Source organism: Balearica regulorum, chromosome 3 (genome assembly GCF_011004875.1).
Source record: "Balearica regulorum gibbericeps isolate bBalReg1 chromosome 3, bBalReg1.pri, whole genome shotgun sequence".
Classification (NCBI taxonomy): domain Eukaryota; kingdom Metazoa; phylum Chordata; class Aves; order Gruiformes; family Gruidae; genus Balearica; species Balearica regulorum.
In genome coordinates this window covers 28643255-28656802 of record NC_046186.1, presented here as the reverse complement: position 1 = coordinate 28656802, position 13548 = coordinate 28643255, and the positions used below count along the sequence as shown (strand labels likewise).

Here is a 13548-nt window from a genome sequence, read left to right as displayed (position 1 = left end):
AAGACAGTGTTGCCGTTGAGAAACTCACATTCATACTCACATATTCTCTCTCCTGTCTTGTGGAGGAACTTTAGTGAAAACTTTTGTCAGAATCATATTTTCTGATTGCACTCAGAAGGAAAACACAGAGAGAAGTCAATGATCTTCCTTGACTTTAGAACAAGTTTAATAAACACTTAAAGCAATTATCAGATATCTTTATTTAATCAGCCTGTCCCACTGTTTTTGACTACTTGCTTTGTAAAAAGTTCCTGTAGACTAATTGTGGAGAGAACTGTCCATAGTAAAACGAAACTATTTTGTCCTTATTTTAAAAATGGTAGCTAGACACAACTGTGAATAATCATTAATTTACTTAGTAGATTATCACATGCTTAAATCTTTTGGTAATATGATCAGAGGTTCACTCCTCTCTCACTATGAAAGTATTACTATATAGTAAAATATACAGACACAAATATAGACACAAGCTGCAATAGGTAGAGTGGTTACACTAGTTCTTTGTAAAATGCAATATTCATTATTATTTTCTCTACTGTGCACTCTCTCACTTTTTAACCAGTATGCATTGTATTTATACGTTGTCATATTTCATTTTGGCTTTGTGCTTATATCCACCTGTTCATAAATAAAGATTTCCCTGTATTTTATTTCCAACCTGTTGAAATCAATCAAGCCATGAAGCCTAGAATATGACTTTTTATGTATCTTCACAGCAATCTCTTAGGGCATTCATCATCAGAAAGTGTTCTCAAATGCCACTTCTCATTTATTTGATTCAATGAGCAAAATGGAATCAAATTTCATTGCTCTGAAGTAAAGTTTTTCCTCAAAAACTGGATGGAATTCCTAAAATTCTGCATCATTCCCTTTACAAATACTGTGTCTGCAGACATTTCATACCAATGCTCAGTGATAATTCTGTCTGTATGAGAAAAGTACAGTGGAATGGAGAATATTTGAATAGAAATCCCCATGTGTCTGTGGTTACAGCAAATAAATGGCAAATTGTTTTCTATTTCAGATTTTGCAAAAAGTTCAGAACCCAAAGTCATCTTGCAATTATCATGGCTATCCAATCCTATGCTTGTATAACTCTACTGGCTTCATTATTTGTTTTATTTTTTTTAATTGTTTTTTGAAATCAAACATAGGAAAATGTCAGAGACAGATGAGATGTAATTGAACTTCGAGCATGTTGTAAACGACTAAATAAATCCAGGGAGTATAGTAATGGAAACATTCTTCTCTGCTAAAAATATTGGATACAATCAAACTTGAGCTTTCAGAAAAAAGAAGATTTTATCCACTAAAATGTTCACCATATTATTCCACTAGTTCTAAAGATCTGTTCAGTAAAGGACTGTATTTGTGATTCAAGGCTGAATCCTACAAGAAGTTCCTCTCATCTTTCCTATATATGTAATGCTCTGTTAAGTAGAGATGTTCCAGTAAGTTTCAGATTCCTGGGAAGATTATTTCTTTATTCACACATTTCCATTATGAAATATTATTTATAAAAAATGCATATATTGCAGTTCATGTGAATGCAAATCTTGCTCACCTGTCTTCCATGCAGAAGCATACTGCTTTGTGTAAATGGCTTTTCTTTCATGGCCAGTTATGTGTTAAGTCCTGCTGGCTCCTTCCCTCGTGTAGGAGGAAGAAGGATTACAAATGCAGTCTTACATGAAACGACTGCAATAGCATTAGACAGGATCCTGTCAGCATAGGAGTTGAGTATTTGATTGTATCAATTATTGATGTTGAAAGTTGTGAACTCTGAGGATTACTCAATAGAAATGATATTGAGAAAGAGGGAGATAATGGGAGATAGGAGACCAGGACCTCAAAGGATCCATTTGAGGAAGTGAAAAAGAATGAGAGTTGTCTAAAATATTGAATCCCACCTCTAGGGATCCTTGTGAATTATCCTGGGTGTTAGCTTGACTCGAGAATCTGTTGTCTGAAAATAACCCAGACTGTGATATATCTAGAAGGAGTGCTAGAGTTTCATTTATCTGTATCTGTCTAAAGTATAGATGCTGACTGCAAGCTGACAAAGGCCAGGAATCCCTCTTCAGATAGTACCAATCCTAAAATACAATATTGGTTCATTCTTACATTGTCAAGTACCACAACACAAAGAGTTAGTTTTAATTCTTCAAAGGCTAGCATGGAAGTTTTTCACCTGTTTGATTGTGACTCTGAATTATGAAACTTCACTGGCATCAGCTGAATCTCTACTTTGGACCAATTCAAGTATGTCACAAAAAAAGCCCGATCATTATCTAGTGGCTGAGTTATAGTTTCAAGGTTGATCAAAAGCCTCTTTCCTAAGTTGACTAGCTCTTTCCTAAACATTACCTAATAAGAGATTCCTATAAGATTCTAGAATATACTGGCCCATTTAAAAAGTACAACCATAAAGGAAAAAAAGTAATGGAACGTTTTTACAAATAAAAAAAATAAATTTAATATTCTACTCAACAGGTCTTAATGAAAGGCTTTTACTTTCTTAAGATCTTTCAGGAAAGACTACAGAACACACTTAAAATGGAACCACATGTTAGCAGTGTTTAAAGCAGATGAAGCCTTTGTTCTACCTTTCAGCTTTGGCTTTACTGGGCCCATTGTATGTCTGCAAACACATTTTGTGCTCCACAATTACAGAATAAAAAGTTAGATGCATCTCTCAGCAAGTAAAAGCAAAGAACAAAAAGAAAAAAAGGCAGAACAACAATATAAAAAAAAAAAAAAAACCACCAACATGAGGGAACAAGAAGTACTCAAGTTCTCCAGTTCTTGCAATGTACTGCTACCTTATATTCCTGAAGCTGTAAGAGCAGCCAGGAAACCAGATGGTAGTGTTTCTAACCCTGGGTCTCTTGCCAGCAACTTCCTGCAGGTGCAGGAAGAGTTTGGTCAAAGGCTAATGCAGTCTATTTATTAATATCGTGCCTTCCTATACCTAGTGCCATTGATCTCTGTGTGGTGAACATCTCCCTTCCCCCAAGGGCTTGTTGACCCAAGAGTCAAGGTTTTGTGGCTTCAATCTTAACTCTTTTGTTTGCAGTTCCCTGCTTAAACTACCTTAAAGCACCATTCTCCACAGACTTTTGGATAACAAGCTGCATGGTTTCCCATGGGTGTTGACACAGTCAAACTGGAATTTGGTTTTGCTTACCTAATGTCAATTTGAAAAAGTCCCAGTTAGCAAGAGGTTAAAAGCCTCCATTGGCTTTTACGGTTGCTGTTTAGAGACAGAGTCTCTGTATGTGAGTCCTCATATCATAGGAGCACCAGCTAAGTCAGGTTGGAAGGCACCTCAGGGGACCCTTATCTCTCAAATAAGGAACATCTTTTGTGTTTTTTTGGAACTGATCTGGCTTTATCTGCATGAAAAGAAGACATCACAAGTTTATAGAAACTTTGATACCAAATTTTTATGAGTAACAGGTTCAAAAGCACTAACCAAAAACAAAGGTCAAGTTAAAAATAAGCATAAATATGTTATGATTATAAAGATTAATACTATATGAATTATTAATCTTCTTGCCCACAGAATAGGAATGAGAACAGAATCATACATCTTTGTTGCAAAAGTTTCATCTAGATAGAGAAAAGGTACATCAGAGTTTCTCAGATTGCAAGCCATTTGAGATATAAAAATAATTAAACTACTTGTAAGATTCATAGTCCCATCTATATTAATTCTTCCACAAGTGGTACATATAGAAGATTACCAAAGTCTAAGTCACCGCACATCAAGACCTCTGTGTTTCAGAAGTCTGATGTTAAAGTACAGTGCAATGCTTTGAAAACTGAGGAGTAAAAGCTAAGAAGTTGTTAATGAGTTAATCTTATCTGCTTTAAAAAATATATTGCATCCTGCTTTCAGGTGAGTACATGTACTTCAGTAAATTACCCTTCATGTTGCTTGAAAGTAATGAATGCTAATGACAGATAATGGCGTCTTGTTTCCAATTAGCACTGCGAAGAGAGCCTGAGGTTTCTAGAGCTCATGATCACCGTATTTTCCAGGAACAGTCTGAGAACTTTAAAATTATATAAACAAGTTTTATTTATACGAATACATTTGGTGATTGTTTTCTTCCACAGTTGGGCATAATGCAAATGAAATACATATCTCTGTAGTTCAATAATTTAAAAAAACCCCAACTTATACATGTAAAGCCATATTCTATCACCCATTTTTTATAAACATCATCCATTGTTCACTTTGCTAAAAAATAGAGGAAAATGTTTACAAATAAATGCATGTACTAGATTACAGTGAATATTCAGAAAGGTTTAAAATAGAGCAGACTAATGGATAAGTAGTCTGGCTCACAAAATGTGAGTTTAAATAAGATATTTCATACTAAGAAATAAATTTTCGTCACTTAAGTATTGTTCAAAACAATTTCTAATATGAGTTGGCAAGGAATTTGAAATACTATTTTGGCTCAAATCTATGAAAAATGTGTATAATTCAGGGAAATAAAGTTGGAGAACTTAGATCACGATCATGTATTGTGCTATGGATTATGAGTTTTCAGAAATGTGTTGAGTATTGACAGACATCAAATATGCAGTATATAACAAATCACTTCCTTTCTACAGTTGCAACACAGCTTGTTTCTTATTTTAATGGTTTGTGTATTAACTTTGTATTCTGTTTATAATGTATTTCAGTGTGGAATGCTCACTGTGCAGGATTGTCATCTCGCATCCTTATTGTCTGTGTGATTGTCTGCTTTTTCTCTAATAAAAATATACAACAACAATAATGTAGCAATGAATTTTTACCTGCTCTTGCAAGTCTTGCATTTTGCTGGATGTTATATTGATGGTAATAGCTCAAGGCCCTACTCATTGACCACTGAAAGCAGGACTGCCGTTGATAACTTATTGGCCTTTGGATTGAGTCCCAAATGCACTCCTTTTAAAGCTGACCTTTGCATGCTGCTGCTTTGTTTTGTAAAATGTATCAGGAAGAAATATTAGCATCTTATCTGCTGACAGAAGATGAGAGTTGTGGGGTTTCTTTTCCTGTAACTCCACTCACTAGTCCAACACCTTCCTCTACCCGGGAAAGCAGGCAGTATGCCAAAATGCTGCTGCTTAAATTTTATTACACAAGATTTTTCATACTGCTGTCTGCCAGATCTGGATCATATGTCATCTGTCTGTTCTGAACATTTCAAGTAATTTCTTAGGTCTAAACCATAAGCTCTGTAGGTATGACTAAATACATGATTTAACCCTGATGCTGCCCATGCTCTAGTTCACCTTACATAGTCCTGTAATTTTATTTAACTGGCTACTAGAACCATTGCAGAATAATACAGAATGCTTACTATGTTCAACAAATAAAAGATGTATTCTTCCTGTTTGTTTCTTGCACCACTTCAGTAGGAGGGTGTATATATTTAGACAATTTATTTTCAAGTGACTGGATGGCGCCCATTATCCTGGAAGGTAATGCTCTACAGTGATTATGTCCTATAGAGCTCGGATTGCATTGGGAAAAATATTTGAAAGTATTAACTTCATTTTCATTCAAGTCACTCGTATGTCCACTATTTGCAACTGCTTTAGCAAATGAATTTCATCTGCCTGAGATATTGATGTCAGTGTACTATCCACTCACATGAATGACTTCTGGCTAAATTTCTAAATTAATGCACAATAATTGTAGTTGCTTTTTCAGTTCAAAAAAACCCTACAGATATTTGTAGTTGCAAACTGTTTATGAGAGCTGTGCCTAGCCAGTCAGGAGATGATGTGTCCCAAATCAAAACAGCTTGAATCGGATACATGCAATCAGTGTTCTCAAGTGCGATGCAGCACATGAATTATTCTCAGAAATTATTCCAAGAATAGTTATGAATAGCTATTAAGTTCAAGAAATTAAAAATCTGATTAGAGGCAGTTTGTGAACAAAGAAGCCAAAATTAGTTTAAGAAAATAATTGTTACAGATTGCTTGTTTATCTCTATTGCATTTGTGAAATATTTTTACTTACACTCCACTTTCAACTAAACTTCTCTTTCAAGTGTAAACTAATATTTTTTAAATGATAATCCAATATGGAAAATTGCCTGAGAAATAATGTTATAAATAATGCAATATTGAGCTGATTGCCTGCTTCCATTCATTTTGCAAGAGTCTCTCTCATGCAGTGTCCAAGGAAAAAGAAGCAAAAGTGACGACAACAAAAAATTAATAAGAGGGAAGGTGTTACATTTTTTATTTGGGTCACTGCAGGTGGAAGAACTACCGTATAGTAGAATTCATGGAGTTTGTAAGCTTTTCTGGGCAGAAACTGATTCTTGTTTTGTCTGCCTGGTACCTGATAACAGCAGTAGTCTGATCCTCAATTTGGTACCAGGTACCAAATACACAGTGCAAATAATAATAGCAGTCAAGCAAAAGTGTGAATAATTCCATTTCCATTTCACAATGTCTCAGAGGTCAAATTTTCTGGGTGTCCATTCCAGGTAATAGCTGGGGATTGCTGATTCCCAGAGTGTAGCTATGATCTGAAATCTTTTGATAACATGTTAATATGACCATACATAATTTTCATTAAGAAAAAGCAGTGAAAAAGTGGTTACTCTAAGCCTGATTTTTCCACTCCTTGAACCTCGCTGCTTTCAATATGCATTTTATTGGTACTGTATAAAACTTTCCATGGGTGTCCAATAATGGCATAAGGACGAAGGCTGTGGAGAATCAGGTATGTCTCTATAAGCAATGGAAACGTATTTTCTTCTTCAGCAGCAAAGCTGAAAACCCCTCAGTGTTTTTGGTAGAGATAAGTAGTCCACACAAAACAAGACAGTCAGCTTTGGGTAAAGCACACTATGCTGAGTTTGATACCGCATACATTTTTGGAATTACAGGTAAATGAGATTAACACTTCTTTTGGTAGTTTAACAATCATGAATAATAAAGTGGATGGTCTTTTTTCAGACATTATTTTTGCAAATAGAATTTCTGTCAGTGTTTGTCACATCTCCTAGATTTAGATATTTAGGACCAATTTTGTTTTACGCTCAGTAGATATGAAATGTGATGTGCTGTATAACAGCTGTTATTGTCACTGATACATTTTCCTTCATATTTTTTAAATTCTGTCCCTGAAACTAGATGGACTATGCTATCATGTAAAAGTGCTAAAATACATTTCATTTTCTGTGCTCTGTTTTTGTTTTGAGTTGGTTACCTACAGTAATAGTGACATGACTATCTGCATCTGTTGCAGTGTGCCTGAATATTACGACTACGGTCACGGAACAAGCGAAGAGGCTTATGACAGCTACGGTAAGGTCTATTCTATCTTGAGCAAAAGTGTGAAATCAAAAGAAAAAAAATCTGTCACTGACAACTCAGAAATTACTTCCACATACTTTTCTTTCTTTCTCTGCTTTTACAAAGTCCAAATAAAATGGATTTGTGTAACTTTAGGGTGAGGTTTGACATTGAAGTAGGACCAGAAAATTGGACAGATCAATTCTGATCGAAATTACAAAGCCAATTAATCACAGTCACAGATCAGCTTTAACAGCAACACTGAAGTTTCTGATTAGTGCCTGAATGTATTTCACAGTGTTAAGTTTCAGTCTGCTTGATGTGCCAACAGTACTATGCATCTGCTACTGTCATAGGCATCACTTCAACCAGCAAGTTTGGTGAGATTTTGAATTACAGACTTACTGACAGTGGAAGGAGAGGGTGCTGTACCAGCACGGGACCCCACCAAGAGGGAAAGGAGTATCTCGTGCCACACCAGGCAGTACGAGTGGGGGAGCGCTGTACTCCTTCCACCTCCCCGGCAAGTCTGCGTCTGGGCTGGAATAGTTCCACTTCACAGGCACAGAGGCCATGAAAGGAAAAGAAAGTGGTGCTCCAATGCGTACAGCCCATTTTCTAGGTCTGTTGTTCAATACTAGTGGTGTGTTTCAATAACTGATTAGAATCTAGTCCGTCTTTTCCTATCAATATTTTTCAGTACGTTTTGCCAATCAGATGGCACAGTGAATCTCACTCTGACATTTTCACTGAAATAACAGAGCAAAGCTGGTTGTTTGTCAGGTTAAAGACTGACCCTACTATATTCAGCAGAGATGTCATGCTTGATTTACTATTACTAGTAAAGTATCATAAGTTTACATGGTGACTTCCAAAGCATTGTGAAAATGAGAGCTGCTGGAAAATACACTGCAAGTTACTGTAAGGGGTTATATAAGGATTGCTGCTTGAAAGAAATAATTTTATTCATACAGCTGTGAAGCAAATGTCACTGTAATGCAAACTTGCAGTTCCCTTTGTATTTGTACAGAAATCACGGGACATTACTGAGACGCTGTCAAAATGATTGCATTGCATAATCAGAAATAACTTAATTTTTTGTATAATCAGTTCTCACAATACATTTGGATAACACAATGTGCAGTGAAGCACATTTTCAGTGCTAAACAAGTAATAATAATAACAACTTATCCATATGAATGCGTGTGGTTCAGTTACCCTTTGTTTTGTTTCATTTCATTTTTTTGTATGTGCTTTTTTAATACCTGCGGTGAAAGACCTTTCCTCCCCTCTACAGATTCCGTTTCCACCTCTCCTTCCAAATTCATTGCTAAGGTTTTGGGCAATGCAGAAAAGCATAGTCTGAGCTCAGCAGTAAGAATTACCCACTGCTTAACTTTTAACTAGACTTTCCCATGCTGAATCTCCGTGTGTTTGAGCAAGACATTCAAAGTAATGTCACTCTTCCTCCAATCCCTCATTTGTAAAACTAGAAGAATATTACTTGTTTTCCCAGCAGGGGTTTTGAATGAACTAATTAGCTAAGGCTTACAAAGTGTTCAAAGAGTGGGATCATGACTAAATTTATGCTCTGCATGAAGCTACATTGTTTTTTCCATTCAACAGCTGGGTTTGCTTTGCTAGACTTGTCTTAAAATACGTGGTTGATGATAGCTGTGGACTTGCTTTTTTGCTTAAACTATTTTCTGAGCTGGCATTTGCATACAAAGTTCTGGAATAGTTTTACCAGTAACCTGGAACAAACTTTAAAATGGAATAATATTCCAAATGCCTATTTTTCTGCTTTCTGAAATCAGATATGTTTCTATGTGAGTGTTTGTGCTCCTATTGGTTCACTTCAGCAGATTAGTAAATTTGCTAATTCTGTGCTCTGGAAACCTGTGCGTGAACTTCCTTCATCCCGAAGTCACAGCCGTTTATCTGAGGACGTAATCTGAGTATACGGAGCTATGGAATATATCCTTAACTTTCTCATTTTCTGAATTCTTGGTACATATACTGATGTTCTCTCTCTGTATCTGACTTTTTCAGTGCCTCCCACCCAGCCCATAAGCAGTCTGGTGTCACCCCTTATCATCCTCGTGTAACTTTTACCCTAATTCTCTGCCCCAGAGAACTGTTCCCAGTTCTCTACTTCTTTTTCAGGATGTTTTGCAATTCTTTATGAGTCTTCTAAGTCCATCCCACTGTATAAAATCAGCTGCCCCTTCATACTTCACCATCCTGCAGAAATTAAGTCTTTCTTTCGCCCCAGTTCAGTTTCACACCTTGTTTTACCTTCCACAACAACACTATATTCCCTCTTTACAATCCTTTCTGGCACGCCTCTCTAATTCAGAATTCGCCCAAACTCTGAATAAGACCACACACACAAACATTACATGAGCATAGAACTGGTGTCTTCTTCTTGTTGTCTCCTAGATGTTTTGTGTAATGACTTGTCTTTTCACCCTTATCCCTTCCAGTAACAATATCTGAATTACCAAAAATTGACAAGTATGTTATTTATTTATTTTCTCCCATGCATCCTCTTGCCTCCAACATAGGGAGGACAGTTCTCAATCCCAAGAAGGTTTTTTTTTATTCTTTTTCATGAAGTAGGTTCACCCAAGTATCAATGCTACCATGTACTTACAATTTTTCTTTTAAGTATAATATAGAGCTCTCTGTAGTTTGCTAAGTGTTATACAGTACGATCATACTCCCATATGATCTGCCTGCTATGACTTTGCTTTCTGTCTGGGCTCCTGAGAAGTAGGAGATGTTTTTTATCTCATAGGTTCTTTGGTGCTCCTTTTAAAAGAGCCTGTGCAGAAGGCTGATTTGGGGCATTGTTTTCTCGGAAGTTCCTCAGATTTATGAATTTATGGAACATTCACAGTAGAGTTGCAAAAACCATAGCACCTGAACACCATGTCATTCTCAGCAATTCCATCTCTTTTGATTAGATGGAACTACTAAGCAAGAAAGGGCCTAAGTCACTTATCTGAGGCTGGGCAAGATGAATTCTTGCACACTATTGACCGCTGTATAATCCACAACTTCAGTTAACTGCCTTGACTTCTTCTTCAGTTTCTGATGTGAAGGTTCCTAAGAATTCCATTCTATGATTCTGTGATTCTATGAATTTGATCCCCTGCAATTCCAACCAAGGAACGTCCCAAGACAGTAACAGTTAGCTGTGAGGGATATATGTAAAATCTCACTATTTTCCATGACTTAGGGATGTTCCATGGATGAAAGTTCATAGCACAGGACACTCTCATGCAATTAGACACTTAAACTCTGTTGCAATTTGATATGCTGGGACCTAGTCTGTCTGAAGGATCAAAGTAGAGACACTTCAAAGGATTCCCTGTAGCAGCCTCTGGACACCTGGAAATATTCAACTAAGGAATTATGAGATTCCTACAAATTTTCGATAGGATCAGGATTATGCAGCTACTGCTAGAGAATTTTGAAGATCACTGTTTTGGGCTGAGGAACATAAATTTGGGACATATGCCTGAAAATCCTCTTGTGGACATAGCCCTTGTAGGCATCCTCATGTGAGTAACAAATATCTTTAGCAGGCACTTTAAAAGGCCAGTCACTTAAACCACTGTAAAATTTTCAAAAATGTAAAGCATCCTCACCTCTGATCACACTCAGTAAGCATTTATGAAACTTATGTCACTGAAGGTCTTGATATCTGCAGACATGAATTTAAATCTAGGAGTCTAAACTAAGGTGACAGTGTCATTTTAACTTGATGGCAATGCTTATGTTTTAAAACAGAAGACATGAAATCGGATTATTTATGAACAAAAAGTTTATATCCATTGCTCTCATTATACTTCAATAATTTTTTGCATTTTCCCTTCTGGCACTGTTGTCATTTGAGGAGGTATCTAGTGAAAACATTAATTTAATGATTTGTCTTATAAATTGATTAGGATAAAATGTATAATAGAAATTTGGTAACTAAGAACCTTTCCTGCGCATATGTAATGTCATGCCAAAGTCCAAAAAAGCACCTTCACTGGACAAGACCACTGTAAAGGAAAAGTCATTTGTAAACTGTTCACGTTCTCGTTTCTTGCTGCTTTTCCCTGGTTTTTTTAGAGGAACCAGCATTCTTGATACAAGTGTGGAGCTGTGTTTTAGGCCACTCTAGAAAGATAACAGAAATAGTATGACTTGCTAGTAAGGCACATCCAATACCTTAAAAGCTATATTAATTAAATCTGACCTGCCTCACAGCTGTGAATCTTTTTAAAAAAAAAAAAGATTCTCATCTAAATCTTTTTTCTGCATTGAACTGATCAGAGCACTCAAGGTTTTATTTATCATTTACTGTTTCTGTCTTAGTTCCTCCAAAGGCTGGAGACTCTAGCAGATGACCTCTGCCAGTTCCTGCTGCAGAAGGTTGAAGAGGCTCCTGCCTCTGCTTCCAAAGGTTGAACCTGCTATAGCAAGGACAGAGGAAAGTAAGAGTGTGCCTGTTGTCAGACGCTATAGTTCACAGCCTGGTGCATTTACTGCCTTGTATATTACCTGAAAATGATGGTGATTTATGTTTTTATGCCAGGTCATGAGCTGAAGTATCTGAGAGGCCAGTACACATGGACTTCTGCTTCTACTACCAAAAAAGCAGAAACCTTAAGTAAAGGGTGAAAGAAGAGGGTAGAAGTATATAACCTCCTAAACCACCACAATTAAATTAGAATAATACCACCTGCCAAAGGCCTTAGGCAAGAGTTAGGAAGGTTAATCTGTACCTTGTCTCCTACACAAAGAGAGAAGACATAAGTGAACTCCACTTACATTCCTGTTGTTATACAGGGAAAGCTTGCAAGGCTGTTTACTGCATGTGCTGCCATTGCAGCAAGGGAACATTATTTCAGTGTGTCCTATCATCACCAAAAATTTTCGAATGTGCACACTTTGTCTAATTATAACATTTTGTAGTGCATATTGTACTCCAGTTTAGCATTAAGTGATCACTTGTAAACAACTGGTATTTGGGTTTAGGATATTTCCATCTTTAATTAAAATTGGAGAGTATAACTGTTTGGTATAACTCCTTTTAATGTAAGACAACATTTAAGTTGTAAAATGCTGCCACAATGATTTAACTGACTATTTCACAAATAATTCCCTGCCAATCACTCAATATGAGAGCTTTGCAGTTGTGATGACAATTAGCTTACTCAGTAATGCATAGACAGGACTTTATAAACAAATTCTTTATAGGGCTTTATAGGGCTAACAACTAAAAATGTACAGCAATGTTCCACTGCTTTTTTATTATCTTGTTTATTATTTAATTTTGTGTTTGTCCCGAAGAGTGTATTATCTAGTTTGGGATTTTTTTAGAATAGCAATGGTAGTTTCTGCTGAACAAGTAAAAGTAAAAATAAATATATAGTGATGAAATTTGAGGAGGAAAGAGTGTATGGAGGGTTCAAACTTAAGGAATTTTGATAAATAGGTTGATTGAATAGATGTTACCTTTGGAGACATAAATTCTCATACTTCATGTTGAGACATAAGAATGCTCGTTGCATGGAGAAACTCAAGTAACTACCATCCTAGTGTGAAATAAACCCTGTATTGATTAACCTATGGCAGTGACAAAGCCAGATAAAGCCATGCTGCAATGTATACAGAAAAATATTTGTAAATTTTGAAAAAGCACTACTTAGCAATTGGTCTGCCAGTGAAGATAAGAGGCTTGTTCAGCTGTCAAGTTCAAGTTTCTTCCTCATTTTTAATAACAACTTTGGTATTGTAGGTCATTGGTCCTAATATTCATTATGCTCAGGGTGCTAAGGGTTTCTTACCCTATTTTTTCCTAGCCTAGCCCCATTTAAGTCTTCAAATGTAGGAAAACAAGTGCTCAAATAAGTTAGTGACTGAAATGCAGCTGTTAGAGACATAGGTCTGGTTCTCCTCATTACAGTGTTTGATTTTGTATAGCTTGTGATTACAGGCAAGACCTTTATTAACACTACTTAATAAAGTCTTACTAATGTGCACCAATTGTTCACTTATGTCATCTGAGCATATATATTTGGTATCTGATAGGAAATATCAGTGGCAATGTGCCAAAGAAAACCTGCTTTAGTTTCTAGGTCTTGGTGCATCTTAGCATTGACAAAGCATCTCGGAGGTAACGGGACACAGATTGCTCCAGTGTGGTGGAGTTTTTCCACTGTGCCTCCA

General features: G+C 36.3%; 1 protein-coding gene and 1 long non-coding RNA gene across 4 annotated transcripts in view; both read left to right on the top strand.

Annotated features, from left to right (window-relative positions):
• LOC142600939 (uncharacterized) overlaps positions 1-13548 on the top strand; it is a 734111-nt gene that overhangs the window by 589328 nt on the left and 131235 nt on the right. The window lies entirely within an intron of this gene.
• The window catches only part of KHDRBS2 (KH RNA binding domain containing, signal transduction associated 2), a 380284-nt gene that overhangs the window by 340160 nt on the left and 26576 nt on the right, over positions 1-13548 (top strand). For all 3 annotated transcript variants that reach the window (XR_012834428.1, XR_012834430.1, XM_075747410.1), the window contains exon 8: positions 7274-7332. Coding sequence is in view for 1 of the 3 variants with exons in the window: in XM_075747410.1 (XP_075603525.1) it covers positions 7274-7332 (59 nt within the window). In the remaining 2 variants the exon portion in view is untranslated. The remainder of the gene's footprint in view (positions 1-7273; positions 7333-13548) is intronic.